Here is a 17,186-nt window from a genome sequence, read left to right on the forward strand (position 1 = left end):
GGTGTTTTCTTCCCTACCAGGTGCACTCTTGCCTGAAGTTGACTCTGTCAATACCACAACGAGTGGAAACTGAAGCTTCTCAGTCCTGCAGCAGGGAGACGATCAAGCCCTGAGCACCATGGCATCTTAGCCCTCATCAGGCTCAACATGTTCGGGCTTCATTGGCAGCACAATGGAGCAAGGCAAAGTTACGCAAGCGTTGTGCGTAAAAGGTGATCAACTTCACCCTGCAGCTACTGCCCGCGATCGAGACATAAACAATAACCGAGTCGAGTTGACTTGACGGGCGTTCTTTTCTTTTGCGGTGTTGCGTCACACACACACGAGCACCTACGCAGGCGTCGCACGGGGAAACCGCTCTGTTAGCGGCTTACGCTTCCTGTGCGAGTGTGGTTGCAGACTTGCTGACGGTGACAGTGTCGGGTCCCGGCCCTGTCCTACTTAAGAGGCTGCAGGGAGGAGGGCAGGCCAAGTTGTCAGCAGCGCTAGGTGCTCACTGCTTAGATAAACCTGCAGGATTAGTGGCCCAGTTAAAGTTGGGGCAAAGAGGATTAGAGTGTCCTGTGTGCGGTGGCAGGAGACTCCCTGTGTCCTTCAGCAGAGCTGGCCTGGGAGGGAGGGGAGGGGAGGAGGGGGGAAAGGTGTGGAGGTGAGAGGTGAGGCCCTGGGAAATGTATCACAGCATGGAATCCACGGATGATAAAGGTGATGGACTGAAGCCTAGAAGCGTTCTCAGAGTGGTACAGTGTTATCATTGAGATAGTGGACAACAAAGAAAAAAAACTGTGAGGCCTTATGTAAAAAAAACAACAAAAAAAACACTGTTTACCAGTTTGGTATATAAAACATGTATTTATTCATTTCTTTCAGATAAATAAACAATAACATCTATGTACTGTATGCTCAGTATGCACCAGTACAACAATTTTAAAGTTTTACCTATATTTGACATTAGCTACTGAAAGCTCAAAATAACTACATTTTAATTCATTTGAAACATCTGGACCTCTGCCTCCCTCTGCTGTCCAGTAAAGGAAATGCAGTCAGATTTCATAAAACAAAAAACAAATGCATGCTGGTAAAATGCACTATATATGCACTTTGCAGATATTGTTACAGATAAACCAGCCAGACAGTCATATTTGTTGTAAAACTGTATCTTCAATATTTCCATCAGTATAAGCAATAGAAGCGCAAAGAAACATCACTGTCAATAAGTTTCAATATTCTTTAAAACAGAAAGGACAGGGCTTCACCTCCTAAAATAAAAGTTTACTTCTTATAAAAACCTTCCCTGATGACAGATCAGTCGCAAAAGTTCCAGGATAAAATCTAACTTGAGCTAGATCACAAACGATTAACAAATCACTTTGTTTAATGCTTTTTACAAAGAATATCTGCCTCTCAACCAATAATTGGTGTGCTTTACGATATACTTTGCAATGATATATACATACTAAATATATTAAAGCATAACGATCATATAAAACTCTTAATAAAGATTTACAGAATGATTAAAGCGATAAAATCGAAGACATGAAGAGATTCACCCCAAAGACCTTCAACATGACTAGAGAGATAAGAATCTAGATCTACAATATATCTACAGCACTGTCACCACCTATTAAAACTCTTAACACACACCCTTGTGAAGCTGGGAGCTGAAACTGGTGAAGCTTTAATGTCTTTGCCAAGACATTAAAAGCTTCTTTATTTGCAAATCCACAAAGGCTTAGATTTTTATGCCTCTAGCACCAATGTGTGTGGTAATAATTTTTCATTTTCTTTCTTCATTCATACAGCGAGCAGAGCATTCATTAGAAAGCATTAACCAGTGGCTGAATGGCTAAATGTCACGACAATATAATAATGCAAACTATATTCAGGCTGGGCTATGCAGTGTGGGCTAAATAACTCTGCTGCATGAACACAGAAACACTGAAATTGCCAGGGTAACCAATTACTATGCTTTTGTCAGTTATATGTATACTGGCTGTCCACTTAATAGAAAACCATTTCCCTCGTGTTCGTAAAAATCCACAAATCAGGAATGACACAGGAGAGATATGCGTTTTACAAATGGAATATGTCAATGGAAAGCGAGATTCACTTCAGTGCAAAAACAGCCTCTTTTCTGCAGCCCTCTGCAATCAGAGAGATAGTGTATCTGATGGCATCTCTGCTCTGGTTTGAGCATCAGCCTTGTAATCCATGATTATCATGCAGCATGCTTACACTGGCACTTTGAAAATCCATTTTTCCCTTCAGGCTGAGCAGACAGGGTACAAGTACAAACATAAAACAGATTCTAAAGTTATTCCCTGAGTGCAGCGTTTAATGCAGAGGTACGTCATCTCTCTCCCAGTAGCGCGCTATCCTCCTCTTGACCCGACCACTAACCAACCCTTTCATATTTTACATAAATATCTTTCTGTTCCGTTCGAGTTTTTTCGCGTGATGGTTGGAGGGCTGTCCCGTTTGTCCAGTGCACTCTCCTCCTGTAACACATCATCCCCTGTGAGAGGGCTACCAAAATACATACCTGAAAGGCAACTGAGTTCTGTGCAATTTTTGGCAAAGTCGTCTTTGTCACTTGTTTGAGGCTCTCCAGGAAGGTGAGGAAACAGGTTGCTCCCCCTGGTGGTGGCTCCACCTCAGGGTCTGTGTCTGGAGGTGAGAGGCTCCACCTCAGGGTCTGTGTCTGGAGGTGAGAGGCTCCACCTCAGGGTCTGTGTCTGGAGGTGAGAGGCTCCACCTCAGGGTCTGTGTCTGGAGGTGAGAGGCTCCACCTCAGGGTCTGTGTCTGGAGGTGAGAGGCTCCACCTCAGGGTCTGTGTCTGGAGGTGAGAGGCTCCACCTCAGGGTCTGTGTCTGGAGGTGAGAGGCTCCACCTCAGGGTCTGTGTCTGGAGGTGAGAGGCTCCACCTCAGGGTCTGTGTCTGGAGGTGAGAGGCTCCACCTCAGGGTCTGTGTCTGGAGGTGAGAGGCTCCACCTCAGGGTCTGTGTCTGGAGGTGAGAGGCTCCACCTCAGGGTCTGTGTCTGGAGGTGAGAGGCTCCACCTCAGGGTCTGTGTCTGGAGGTGAGAGGCTCCACCTCAGGGTCTGTGTCTGGAGGTGAGAGGCTCCACCTCAGGGTCTGTGTCTGGAGGTGAGAGGCTCCACCTCAGGGTCTGTGTCTGGAGGTGAGAGGCTCCACCTCAGGGTCTGTGTCTGGAGGTGAGAGGCTCCACCTCAGGGTCTGTGTCTGGAGGTGAGAGGCTCCACCTCAGGGTCTGTGTCTGGAGGTGAGAGGCTCCACCTCAGGGTCTGTGTCTGGAGGTGAGAGGCTCCACCTCAGGGTCTGTGTCTGGAGGTGAGAGGCTCCACCTCAGGGTCTGTGTCTGGAGGTGAGAGGCTCCACCTCAGGGTCTGTGTCTGGAGGTGAGAGGCTCCACCTCAGGGTCTGTGTCTGGAGGTGAGAGGCTCCACCTCAGGGTCTGTGTCTGGAGGTGAGAGGCTCCACCTCAGGGTCTGTGTCTGGAGGTGAGAGGCTCCACCTCAGGGTCTGTGTCTGGAGGTGAGAGGCTCCACCTCAGGGTCTGTGTCTGGAGGTGAGAGGCTCCACCTCAGGGTCTGTGTCTGGAGGTGAGAGGCTCCACCTCAGGGTCTGTGTCTGGAGGTGAGAGGCTCCACCTCAGGGTCTGTGTCTGGAGGTGAGAGGCTCCACCTCAGGGTCTGTGTCTGGAGGTGAGAGGCTCCACCTCAGGGTCTGTGTCTGGAGGTGAGAGGCTCCATCTCCAGCACGTGGTCCTCGGACCGCGGGCTCCTGCCCAGCTCCACCACCCGGGGCACCACCGTGGACCAGCGATCTGAGGGGGCGGACCACAACCAAGGTTAGGTGGCTCCATGTCGGGCGTGTGGGCGTGCGTGCGGCCAGTAGCCCGGCGGGCCCTACCTCTCCTCAGGCTTTTGACTGCCTGCTGGGCAGCGTGGGCCTGGGTCTCGTTCTTGCCCGGGTCCTCGTTAATGATGCCCAGGTTCTGGTTCCAGTGGCACCAGTTGACTTCGTCCACCCTGCGGTCACACCGGGACACAGAGTCAAAACCCCCCCCGCGCGATCTGAGTGGCTCCACACAACCATGCTTCCCAAACAGTCATACATTCACGCTTATTCATATACATCAGACACCTTTATCAATTCAAACTGTTGTCTTTTTTTTTTTTTTTTTTTTTTTTTACAATTCCCGGTCGTAGATTTTCCCGCCAGGTACAATGACATCAGCTACCTGAAGCACCAGCGGCGGTCTGACGTTCCGTCCCACTTCTTCCCCACCGTCACCATCTCCCCGGCGCGGAACGACCGGCGCAGGCACACCGGGAAGGAGCGCTCGATGTCCAGGATGGTGGTCGCCCACTGCCGTGAAACAAGCGTCAGATCACGTTAAGGGAACCCCCTGGTGCCCAGAACGCTCAACCCCCAAACGCTGGGACCCGAGGCCTCCGGTCACCTGAAGCTTCCAGATCTTCTTGCTCTCCTTGGACACCTGGCCCACCGTCTCCCCCATCAGAGCGATCAACATGTTGAGGAGCAGGACGAAGGTGAGGATGATGTAGGTGACCAGGAGGATGAGGAACACAGCCGGGTACTGGGCGCTGTGGATCATGTCCATCTCCCCGATGCCGATGGTGAGCTTGAACAGATCCAGCAGGAAGCTGCTGAAGGTGTTGTTGTCACGGCACTGGGTGGAGGTGGGGCAGCCCCCCCCATCCTGGGGACTGGCCGTCCCATTGGGGGGGCACACGTTCAGGAGGGACACCAGGGCTGGAGGGGAACAGGAGGGGGACGGGGAGGGGGACGGGGGACGGGGGAATGGGGGTTATCATCTGTATGGGCCGCCATGTTTCCGTGTGATTGGCAGGAAGAGGAGGGAAGGATGATCCTACCTGAAGCGTAGCCGATCATGAAGAGCACGTACACCAGCAGAAACCTGAACAAGTCTTTGAAGAGAATCTGGAGGCCCCAGAGAGGAGAAAGGAAACTTTTGATCAAACTCAACCTTCAACATTTCCCAGTAATAGAGTGTCTACCTCATCTGCACCTGACCTTCTGGATCATGATGCTGTAGGTGCCTGTGAGCTTCAGTCCCCTGGTGAAGTACAGCGTGTTCATCCACCCCAGCACCAACGCAAACACCATAACAGCCACGTAGGCCTCGATACCCGACAGGTAGAGAGCTGTCGTCACTATCACTAAGACTGAGTAGATGAAGCTGGAGAGGAGGGGGGGGGATGGGGAGAGGAGGAGAGGGGAAGAGAGGAGAGGGGAAGAGAGAAGAGGAGGGGAGGGGATGGGGAGAGGAGGAGAGGGGAAGAGAGGAGAGGAAGAGAGGGGAAGAGAGGAGAGGAGGAGAGGGGAAGAGAGGAGAGGGGAAGAGAGAAGAGGAGAGGAGGAGAGGGGAAGAGAGGAGAGGGGAAGAGAGAAGAGGAGAGGAGGAGAGGGGAAGAGAGGAGAGGAGAGGAGAGGAGGAGAGGGGAAGAGAGGAGGAGAGGGGAAGAGAGAAGAGGGGAAGAGAGGAGAGGAGAGGAGGAGAGGGGAAGAGAGGAGAGGGGAAGAGAGAAGAGGAGAGGAGGAGAGGGGAAGAGAGAAGAGGGGAAGAGAGGAGAGGAGGAGAGGGGAAGAGAGGAGAGGAGGAGAGGGGAAGAGAGGAGAGGGGCTTCTGTTAAGATTCAAAGCAACAGCTCTAATCCTCCTGCTAAGTGATACTGAAGATCCATCCAGTACAGACTGTACTGTAGAGATGTGTCATTTGGCATTTAATAAGATGTAGGCCTTGCAGAGGCAATGTTAATGACTAAAACAAACAAGCTTTTGAGCCGTGCTCGACATCCTCTGCTCTCATTTCGGATCGTGGGTTTAATTAAAGAAGATGTAAACTATAAAGCAGGAAGGGGGGAGGGGGAGGGAGGTGGAATTAATTAGACGACTCAATTAAAAGGATGAGAATTAGCCTGGGGTAAAAGTCACAGAGAGCTACAGCTGAGGTGAGACAAGGGGTGAGGGATGAAGGGAGGAAGAGAGAGAGAGAGGGAGGAAGAGAGAGAGAGAGGGAGGAAGAGAGAGAGAGAGAGAGAGAGAGAGAGAGAGAGAGAGAGAGAGAGAGAGAGAGAGAGAAAGAGGGAGGAAGAGAGAGAGAGACATAGACACAGAGAGAGAGAGAGAGAGAGAGAGAGAGAGAGAGAGAGAGAGAGAGAGAGAGAGAGAGAGAGAGAGAGAGAGAGTGGACTGGAGTCTTACAAGAGCAGTTGAAAGGAGCCATCAATAAATAAAGAGTTCACCCCTGGGCACTTCTTCTGGAAGAGATCCTTAATCTACAGATAGAGAAGGGGAGGAGACATCTTCTTAATGCCAACAGACACTACGGATGACGCTTTGTACACCAGATAAGCAGACAAGCAAAGGAGCACAACAACAACAAAAAAGGGAAAAGATACAGGCGAGAAATATCATTTTTCTACATATCGAGACAGTGAATGAACTGGGTACCCTGGAGAAAAGACACTACATTTCAAGACACCTTCAAAAGATCGAGTGCTCGTTGCTCAGGTGCAACATTAAAGGCAGTCAGAGTCCTCCGGGGGGGGGGGGGGGATCAGAGCGCCGCACACTCACGTTGGTGAGGAAGAAGAAGGCTCCGGAGGCCGCGGTGACAACCTCCCCCGCCATCCTCAGGTAGTCTGTGGATGTGACGTAGGGGTACGGAGGCTGCGGAATGACACACACAACTAGATGAGCAAACGCAAAGGGACCATTCACGTCGCTGTGATGTCATCGGGTTTCCGTGGCCCACCTTTCCCCCCGTGGGGCGATAGTACGCCACCAGGGAGAAGATGGTCATGGTGACCAGGTAGGACACCACGCTGATGTAGAAGGTGGCCGCACCAAACTTCTGCCACTTGGTCATTAGCAGCTCGTTGATTGGCTCCACCGCCAGCATCTCGTGGCGATTCTGGTGACAGGAAATGAGGTCACGAGGCGCAGCCATGAAGATGATTCCATTTCCTGTGCCGCTCTATGCATGCAGTACATTTTGAGAAGGTGGCTTGTTGTCGGTGACATACTTAATTCAGTATTAATTCAGCATAAATATAGCACAGAAATACATTACCCAAATACCTCAGTGGAGTTTTCAACAACAACAAAAAACCTTCCATAAAGATTAAAATCATGATCCCCCCACATACAGCAACTCTACTCTGACACCCTGAAGCGCAGGCATACAACCCCGTGCGGCTCACCTCGATGCGGCTGTTGTAGACCAGGATCTCCAGCACGGAGACCTCCTCTCCGCAGGTGTCCAGGGAGGAGAGGTCGTACAGGGAGGAGTACACCGGGCCGTACGCCCAGTCCTTGAACTTCCGGGAGAGGTGGCGCGCCTCCTCGTCCTTGATCTCCCTCCTGATGATGTGCTGGAACACCTGGGGCCGACAGGGAAGCCACACGTCACCAAACACATCCCTCATCCCCCACAAACACATCCCTCATCCCCCACAAACACATCCCTCATCCCCCACAAACACATCCCTCATCCCCCACAAACACATCCCTCATCCCCCACAAACACATCCCTCATCCCCCACAAACACATCCCTCATCCCCCACAAACACATCCCTCATCCCCCACAAACACATCCATCATCCCCCACAAACACATCCCTCATCCCCCACAAACACATCCCTCATCCCCCACAAACACATCCCTCATCCCCCACAAACACATCCCTCATCCCCCACAAACAGAGGTCCGCACAGAGGCCACGCTTCATCCCTCCACCACGTGATGGATGGGTTGTGTCGGACCTCCCAGTCGTTCCCCCCCCCCCCCCCCCCCCCGTGTCTTACCCCGATCTTTCCCAGCTTGGCGCACATCATGAGGGGTGACATGCCGTCGTTGTTCAGCACGTCCTCCAGGTTGCATTCTGGGTAGAGCTTGGCGCTCTTGATGAGGAGCAGGTCGTACATCTTGGTGAGGAAGCGGGTGTTGTCGCGGGTGTTGTCTGCGATGTGCACCAGGGCGTGGAGGACCGTGTTCCCCCGGGAGTCTTGGCGACGCAGGTCGGCCTTCTTGTGGGCGTTCTCCGTCAGGTAATGCACCATGTCGGGCTGGTTGGTGCAGGCAGCCAGGGATAGGGGCAGCTCCCCTGGACGGATGGAACACACACACACACAAACACCCAACACACACACACAGAAACACCCAGCACACACACACACAAACACCCAGCACACACACACACACACACAAACACCCAGCACACACACACACAAACACCCAGCACACACACACACAGAAACACCCAGCACAATCGTCACTCCCTGGACTACTGCTGAGTATAGACTTATTCCAGAGCAAAAATGAGGGGAAAAATAAATATGAGTTTATTCAAGAATCGAGAACGCTTCCAACATGTTTTTTTGGAAAACGCACTAAATATGGATCAAAGATTTGACTTGAATCCTCGTTCTGAATAGAGCACAATTAGCTGTTGTTGGAGGGAGGGGCCCATTGAGAACACTTCCAGCAGCAGCTGCTGAGTTGAGCTGTTGCCATGGGTGACAGATTACTCTGTCACCTCTCATAGAGACGCCCGTCTTCCTGGATTTGCACGGGTGCTTGCGGTGCATTAGCGTGAGCGCTAAATCACATTAGCTGCCCGCTCTGCCAGGTTCCCGTTCACCTCACTGCAAAGCTCCGCAGCAAATTACACTTACTGTGCTAGGGAAGAGCGAGAGAGAGAGAGAGAGAGAGAGAGAGAGGGGATAGGGTGGTGCGGGAGTGGTTGGAATACAAAAACCCTTACACATGGTTGTGACAGGGGGTGTCGTAAAATCATTTGAAATATATACATATATATATAGCCTAACCAAATGTTCCTCCTCATTTACATGTCTCTGTCTCTCTCCCTCTCTGGTAGGTTGACCCAGAGGCCAGGGTGTGAGGCTCTACGACCAGCAGGGGTCAGTGTTCAGGCCTCGGGGAGGGAACACTTGGCCAGACACCTACGTGATGTTTGACTGACCAGGGCAGCGCGGGGAGAGAGAGAGACATAGAGAGATACAGAGAGAGAGAGAGATACAGAGAGAGAGAGAGAGAGAGAGAGAGAGAGAGAGAGAGAGAGAGAGAGAGAGAGAGAGAGAGAGAGAGAGAGAGAGAGAGAGAGAGAGAGAGAGAGAGAGAGAGAGACAGGAAGGGATGTTTGCTTTTCTTGGGCAGCAGGACACAGACACTTTTCAACAAGTTCCTGTTCAGATACTCATGGAACGACTGACGTTCTGCCCCCCCCCCCCCCCCCTCTGTCCCCCCAATTATCGTTTGCAGTGAAAACATCAGAGGGTCTGTGGTGACTGTGCAGTTGCATCACAGTCAGGAGCAGGAACTGGACGATGGAAAATACCCAAACATCATTACAAGTCTGAGTAAGGACTTTTTTTTGATGACTTTTCCAGCACAAGCCGCCAAATCTGGAAAATGTCATGTATAGTACTTATAATTATTATAAGTATTATCAAAGGATTTAGCTTCACTATAAGGATGTTTTAACTAGATTTCTGGATTTCACTATAGAGCATATACACAATATCTTAATCCAAACCGTTAAGAAACACACAAACTCGAGACTGTCTTTTCGTCACGTCAATAAAGTTTTCCTCCCGTTCAAACTCACCAAAGTAGAAGCACCCCCCCTCGTCGCGGGGCTGGAAGAAGCGCCCGCGGGCCTGCGCATGCACGTCCGCCCCCTTCTCCACCAGCAGCTTCACGTACTGCTTACAGCGGCGCTCCACAGCGATGTGAAGGGCCGTCTGACCTGCGCCACACACACACACACACACAGTGAGTACACTGATTACACTTGTGGAACGGGGTACAGGTGTCGGTTATTGTAACGTTTGTGACTTTCCTGCAGGCGGAACGCTCTGGATAAGAGCGTCTGCTAAATGACTAAATGTAAATGTAACGTGGAGGTAGTCAGCTGGAGGTTACCTCAATGTCTGAAGGCATTCATTCGCCAATGTAAATCTTTTCTGGGATTTGATTAACAAGATGCACGGGCCAGGCGAGATCGTTTTTTCTATTACATTTGAATTTGTCGGTTTGCCAATTTCCTCTGGGTCCGTAAATAATGGGTGGAGGTGAACCCAAGGAAGCAACTGAACAATACCCAACCATCTCCTCTGACCTTCCTCCCTGGGGAGACTCCTAATCACATCAATAAATGAGGACTGGAGCAACAAGGGAGACCTCGGCACTCATTCACAGACACACACCGACACAAACACACCGTACACACACAAACACACATTCCATCTTGCTGGTTGTGTATGTTCATTAAAGGGAGCAGAGCTGATAGTCTGGAGAACATATGGTTCGGAGTGACAACATGGCAAACACCATCTGTCCTCTCCACTGCAAGAGGTGGAAGAGGCAGGAGCAAGGTGTGGAAACCACATCCCAACAGTCGCTCGGCTAATTAGCCACCGTCCTAATTAGAACCCCTTCACCTCATGAATAAAGGGCACTGATAAGACTTACAGCAGTGCCTCTCAAAGGGACCACAAGGCGAAAAGTAAGGCTCCAGTTATATAACCATATGTTTAAGGAGAGACGGGTGGTATTTGAGTGTCTTCACAATATTTCGGTGTATGAAGTATTCAGGTTCCTGCTTTAGGTGCTGTCTGCTTCTGGACACGTTTGGTTTCCTGTGGAATTGAAGCACGGGAGCCCCACAGGGCCCCTCCCCAGCGGACTGGAGCCCGGAGTGTGTGGGCTCTTTGTGCCATGGCAGGGAGGGTGTGAGGCTTCTCCTGGATATGAGCCTGCCCACGGGTACAGCACAGCAGGCTACAGCCCAGTAGCCTAGCACTGGACTGCACAGCACAGCAAACTAACCAAAGAGTTTCAGTGTTCTCCGGATTGTCTCTATTTCCCAAAAGCCTCCTTGATATAAATGAACCCACAATGTGGATGATGTTCTGAGGCCGTGTGCCCTTACCTCGGTAGTAAACGTCTCTGAAGGGGGTGTTGATGAAGTCTCGTAGGTTGCCAGTCTTCTCTGCTATGTCAGCCAGCAGGGGGATGGTGTCGTTCTGGCCACTGTACAGGTTGAGCAGGGCTTTGGGCAGACATGTTTTGCCGGTGGAAGGTTCTGGAATGGAATAAAACGGAATATATTAGAAAACAACTGAGGTGGAAATGGAACTGGTTTGACGGCGTTATGAGGAAGGATGAGATCACAGCGAGATCATCCCATTGTTTTCTGGGGATCCACAGTATAACGTTGAGGTGGTTTGAAAAACGGATATAAGAGGAGGAAAAGGAAGACAGGAGTGATGAATCACTCAGATAAGAAAGCGAGGGAGGGAGGGAGGGAGGGAGGGAAACAAGGGAACATCGACCCGTCATGATCAACAGAGCTGTTCAAGCTGAGCTTGCCTGAGTTGACTCCTATGTTTACTCTGAGGAAGAGAGGTTCTCTTCCAACAGTGGAGCCTACTCCATATAAACTCCTTGAAGAGTAAAACAGTTTGCTGTGATTTCTCTCTGCTCCCTGTTACACGCCCCCATAACCCCCCATCTCTCCTCCCCAAACGAGCTTCCCACCCTGTAGGAAGCTATCCCTCGACCCGTCTGGACCAGAACAATGCCTCTGATGTCACAAGGAAAAGCTCCTCTCAACCAGACGAAGCCAAGATCAACAGGCCCATTGAGTCCGGGGAATACAGAGGTCCCTGGAGAAGAGCAACGCAGTGACTGTGTTCTCTAGAGGGACATTTGTTGGACATCTGGTGGATTTTATTTATACTTTTTGCATTTGATCGACATTCCTGGGAGGCTAACAGTTGGAACGGCTGAGCTGTGAGTTACTTGGTTACTTAGTGACTCTTAATCTATTTCACGTCTTACGTCTTACCTCTTACCTCTTACCTCTTACTTCTTCCCTCTCCCTCTCCCCCTCTCCCCCTCTCCCCCTCCCCTCCCCTCCCCTCCCCTCCCCTCCCCCTCCATCTCCATCTCTCTCTCCCTCCCTCCCTCCCTCTCCCCCTCTCTCTCTCCCTCTCCATCCCCCTCTCTCTCTCCCTCTCCCCCTCCCTCCCTCTCCCTCCCTCTCCCCCTCTCTCTCTCCCTCCCTCCCTCCCTCTCCCCCTCTCTCCCTCCCTCTCCCCCTCTCTCCCTCCCTCCCTCTCCCCCTCTCTCTCTCCCTCTCCCCCTCTCCCCCTCCCTCTCCCTCCCTCCCTCTCCACATTAGGTTGTGAGAGCGGCCAGGCGACAGGGCAGACAAGCAGGACGGAGGTATGCTCCCCCCCCGGGGTCTGACCTCTGAACTCCTCGTCGGTGAGCCTCTTCTCATGGACCTGCAGGTATTCCAGAAGGCCCTCCAGGGCCTCGGGCTCGGCCCTCGACACGCCCTCAAACAGGAGGCAGCGGTTAAATTCCTTGAGCACCTTGGGGGGGTCGGAGACGGGACCCTCGTCGCAGGACGCCTGAGTCTTCCTGTGTGGGTGGAGAGACACCAGAAGATCACACACAAAAAGCCCCAGGATGATTCCCATCACTCCCACAGTGTTGTTGCCACATCATGTTGTCGCATTCTCGATGTGTGACATGATGAGAGAGAGAGAGAGAGAGAGAGAGAGAGAGAGAGAGAGAGAGAGAGAGAGACAGAGACAGAGACAGAGACAGAGACAGAGAGAGATTTACTCTCATGTCACACAGAGAACGGCTGATGAGCACCAGCTGTGACTGTTGTGACGTTACGGCGAGGTCCCCTGCAGAAGGACAAACCAGCTAACAGTGATGTGATGTTCCCCAGGCTATGCCTGCCCTGCCTAGCGTGCAGTACAGAGAGCTCAGTGTGTCTGGGGCTGCTGGGGCCGCCAAGGAACTGACAGACCGCCACCTGAATACCTCAACTAACGGCCAGAGGAAAAAACAACAACAAAGTCTCAGTCAGCTCCCTGAATGCTCCGTGTGTGTGTGTGTGTGTTTGTGTGTGTGTGTGTGTGTTTCCCCAGTGGACACACCTGTGTCTAAGCACTCGGCGCGACAGTTCGCTTTTTTTAATGAGCGACTTTTTCCTCACCTCAGTTTGCTATGTTGAAGTGAAAGCACACTGTTGAGCTAAGATATCGTTTGGACAGACATACCGACAATAGCTGCCTGCACAAACTCTCGTGTGTGGTCTGCCCCCTGGAACAAGCTTACCACTCGACCACTTCTTTACGTGACAACCGTAAAGGGCTCGTGACAACCGACCCTACAATCCGGAAGCTTCCATAAACAGCGGTGTGTGTCCACTGTAAACTGTGGATAAGAGAGAGGCCCGTTTCTCACCCGCGAGGGAGCTTCTTCCTGCGCTTCTGGTTGTTGCTTTGTCGGCATGTGCCGTAGTCAAACAGAGAGTCCATGGGGGCTTTCTTGGGTCCGGGTGCCACGGGGGACTCGTACATGCTGTTCTCCAGCAGGTCCATAGGGCTGCTGATGCCCTTCTTGAAGGCCCCCTGGAACTTCATACGCAGGTTGGGCCGGCAGTCCCCCGCCTGCCCTGCCCGGCTCGGGTCCTGGGGCGCGTCTTGGTCCGGCTGGGCCGAGGGCGTGTCGGCGCTGTCAAACAGTCCTGCCAAGTCGGACACGGAGCCGCCGGTGTCCTGCTGGCCGTCTCCACCGTCTTCGCCTCGGACCGGGGAGTGTCCGTTGTCCGTGGCGACGGCGGGAGCGGTGTCAGCCCTCGTCATGGCGACGCGATACCTCTTCAGGAGAGTGGTTGCTGAGTTGGTCTGGAAATATCACAAGATCAAACTTAATACCGAAGCAAAGAAGCCGGGAACAAGAGAGTCGTTTAGAATCACCAGTAAGCTACGCTCAGCTGAATGTCCAGGATAATCAAACAGTGACTGGGATCTCTCCAGATATTCAACAGCTTTTTAGAAGAAATTTACAACAACTTAATATTTGTTGACCTCGTTCATCCCTTTTTTCAGTTGAGCTTCATCAGAGGAAACAGGAAGTGATGAGTGGGCATGTAGGGCTCCTTCTGTATGTCACAAAACAGTAAAACACAAGTCAAATTAGAATTCCTAGAAAACCATTAACTTCATGAGAAATGAATCACTGGATCCAACCGTAGTTTGTCCTCGGATGTGCTTTGCTAGCATGGCAGTATGTGTTAACATGAGGCATCAACGTGCAAACTGAGCCAAGCCATGCCCTCTTCAATACAAGTAGGAAAAACAGAAGGCGTTTAAGTTTTCACCAAAACCCCTTGGCAAACTAGGCTGTGCATGTTAAGTAATATAAACAACATCTGATTTATCTGACTTTATTTTACGTTTCTTAACACCTTGTGCAGATGACTACTTGCCCTATTATACACGACTATCCATTGCCAGAAACTTATAAGAAATCCCCCCCACAGAGAGCCGTATTAGAGTGAATGATAGCTACTACTACAAGAGGCCTGAGAAAAACTGAAACCTTGCAGTGGAGGCGAACAACCTGAATATCTACAGTCCGCACTGGGCTTCAGCCAGGGGAAACACAGATGACTCATTCACACATGGGCCATGTCCTATCCAGCGGACGCTGAAGGGTCGGGGGTGAAAAGACAGCAGGACAAAAGGGAGGATTCCTTTTCCAAACTTTCCAAGTACATGGGAGACAAATGTATGAGTCATGTTGGCATACGAGAGTGGGGTCACCGAGGTAACCATGGGGTGGAGAAGAACCAACTCGGAAGGCATCAAGGGAATATTGGGGCCAAAGATAGCTAGAATAGGGGTTTGTCACTTGGTTCAGTTTGGCCTTTACAGTTACCCTGGAGATGTGTGACTTCCTTCACAGAAGTCTGAACGTGACATGATCCAGGCACAGGACGCCTGGGGGTCTGTCTGTCTGGGAACATGGGATTCACTTAAGACAGAAAAGATCTGGTTTCAACATAGTCTTAAACTCTTCATACACTTAACATTCATGAAAATAGATGTCTGTTAAATGGCATTTCAAAAGCTAAACTACAGAGCCAAGGATTACTATTGTTAACAATTTTAGATGGCATCAGCTCATCGGCCCAAATAATAGGTAGGCTAGATAAGTAACCTGAGAAGCTACCTAACTGCTATTAAACTCCTACGATAAACTGGATTTTAACTCAATTTAAATAATGTAGCTTTTACTTCCACCAGATTAGTTCTTGTAACAATACACAAACCTAAACGGCCGATAAGAATTATTCTAAAGGCATGTTCAGGTAAACTGGGCGCAGGACTGTCCAACAACAGATTCACCCCAAATAAATGTAATATTTGTTTACCTTCAGGCGTTTCAGACGGAGGACGTTCAAACGCGTTTTTGGAATGAACCGGCAGTAATGCGTACACTTAAAATATCCTGTTAACAATTAGTTTAACTTTTAAATAATAACCGACAAGTTGCTGGTTCTTCGATTCCTTTGACACTGATGCTGACTGCACCGCTGTTCTTCACCTTCCATGTTTCCAAACTCTGTCCCCCACCACCGCCCATTCTGCCCAACAAGAGACGCTTTATAAAAGTTTAGGGTGGGACTGGGAAAGAAAGTTAGGACTCAAATGACAACCGTCATTACCATCCCAACCTCTTTGTTGCTGGTCTACAGTACTTCTACGAAATGATGACACTGGCTTTGCTCAAAACTTTGATTTACTAAACACTGCCTATTTTACATGTTCATACATGCACTGTTGCATGCCGGCTGTCTAACGACCTGTGCTAGACTACTCATCTTGAAAGACCTAGCACCCCCAAGTGGACAAAAAGAGTCACGTCGGGCTACAGAAAGTAAATAACATCTTAATAGTTTATTTTAAAACATTCATAACATCACGGTGTAAAAATAGTATTATGCAGACAATTTCACTGCAATTGAATATCTGTACCGTATTTGGTTGGAGAAAGAGAAATATATTGAGTGTTCAAAACAAACCAATAGTATGCATATCTGGAACAAGCATAACATCAGTTAGAATACATTTCTTAGAGCATAAGCAACGCAGTGTCAAGCCACTATGAAATAAAAGCAGGCCAAACTACCATCAAATAATTCAAATGATTAGCTTCTTAAGTCTTGTTTATCACTGTTCTGATAGTTTACTCCAGTGGTTTCCTGGAGCACTTCAACAAGGTTGTATCTATGGAGTCAGATGGCTGAGCGGTGAGGGAGTCGGGCTAGTAATCAGAAGGTTGCTGGATCGATTCCCCGCTGTGCCAAATGAAGTTGTGTCCTTGGGCAAGGCACTTCACCCTACTTGCCTCGGGGGGAATGTCCCTGTACTTACTGTAAGTCGCTCTGGATAAGAGCGTCTGCTAAATGACTAAATGTAAATGTAAATGTAAATCTATACACGTGTTACTAGTTTAAATATCCTAAACAAACACATCAGCATTATGAAGACAAAATCCTTCAAAAGGCACCTGAAAAAACGATCTCAACACCATTTAGGGTATCTAAGAACACGCTGAAAGTTACACGTCTAAACAGGACTGACTGGTTTTGCTCGGTGTTGCAGTTCCGCTCCTAGGTTTACAATATAGGCCTACATGAACTGTTTGTCACCAGCTGAAGGCACAGTTTGGTATGCTGTGTTCCTCCAGCAGCCCTTGCGAATGCAAACCCTTTTATAATCCATGATCACTTTAACAAACATCATACCTATTGAATACTGCATCATGAAATACTTTTGTTATCACACTAAAACATGAAAGTAATCAACAATGTCATTGTCTGGTTAAATAAGGTCAACAATAGTGTTTTTACACCAATAACCTTACTATCAAAAGGTCACTTTTTCATTTAAATCCCAAACACAATCTTATTATAGCTGGTAAAGATAACATCTACCTAAGTAATATAATAGCTAAGATAAAAATCAATCAACTAGTTTCACACATGCAATCATTCTGTAGTTACTTAGATGTTCCGATTACTAAACCTACACAAACTCCTGCAACTGGAATGTTCGAGTTTTCAGGACTAGTACTAGTACTAGCTAGAGAAGATAAAACATGATTTCAAATAGCAAAATAGGTTTCTCAAGTAAGAGAAGTTACTTCTAATAAATACACAACATAATATATTAAATATAGCATTGCAATGATTACAGTAATGACATAAAAAT

General features: G+C 49.6%; 1 protein-coding gene across 1 annotated transcript; it reads right to left on the reverse strand.

Moving 5' to 3' along the window:
* Positions 1–3,654: 3,654 nt before the first annotated feature.
* Positions 3,655–15,859, reverse strand: trpv4 (transient receptor potential cation channel, subfamily V, member 4). Its single transcript, XM_084690227.1, has 17 exons — positions 15,344–15,859; positions 13,995–14,068; positions 13,369–13,811; positions 12,353–12,528; positions 11,030–11,182; positions 9,704–9,844; positions 7,881–8,179; positions 7,277–7,456; positions 6,829–6,987; positions 6,651–6,743; positions 6,276–6,349; positions 5,085–5,250; positions 4,925–4,991; positions 4,489–4,802; positions 4,267–4,394; positions 3,936–4,054; positions 3,655–3,849 (listed from the first exon to the last, which is right to left on the reverse strand). The coding sequence occupies exons 2-17, from the start codon at positions 14,001–14,003 to the stop codon at positions 3,743–3,745; spliced, it is 2,628 nt and encodes an 875-aa protein (XP_084546353.1). The 5' UTR covers positions 14,004–14,068; positions 15,344–15,859; the 3' UTR covers positions 3,655–3,742.
* Between the last annotated feature and the right edge of the window lie 1,327 nt (positions 15,860–17,186).

Source organism: Hypomesus nipponensis, chromosome 24 (assembly GCF_054491055.1).
Source record: "Hypomesus nipponensis isolate SF chromosome 24, ASM5449105v1, whole genome shotgun sequence".
Classification (NCBI taxonomy): Eukaryota; Metazoa; Chordata; class Actinopteri; order Osmeriformes; family Osmeridae; genus Hypomesus; species Hypomesus nipponensis.

What these genes read in the sequence shown, in the direction of transcription:
- trpv4 (XM_084690227.1), bottom strand. An exon ending in AGGAAGAAGCTCCCTCGCGG is followed by an intron (nt 12,529 to 13,368) that starts GTGAGAAACGGG and finishes CCACCCACACAG; the next exon opens with GAAGACTCAGGCGTCCTGCG. An exon ending in GGCTCCTTTCAACTGCTCTT is followed by an intron (nt 5,251 to 6,275) that starts GTAAGACTCCAG and finishes CCTCCTCTCCAG; the next exon opens with CTTCATCTACTCAGTCTTAG.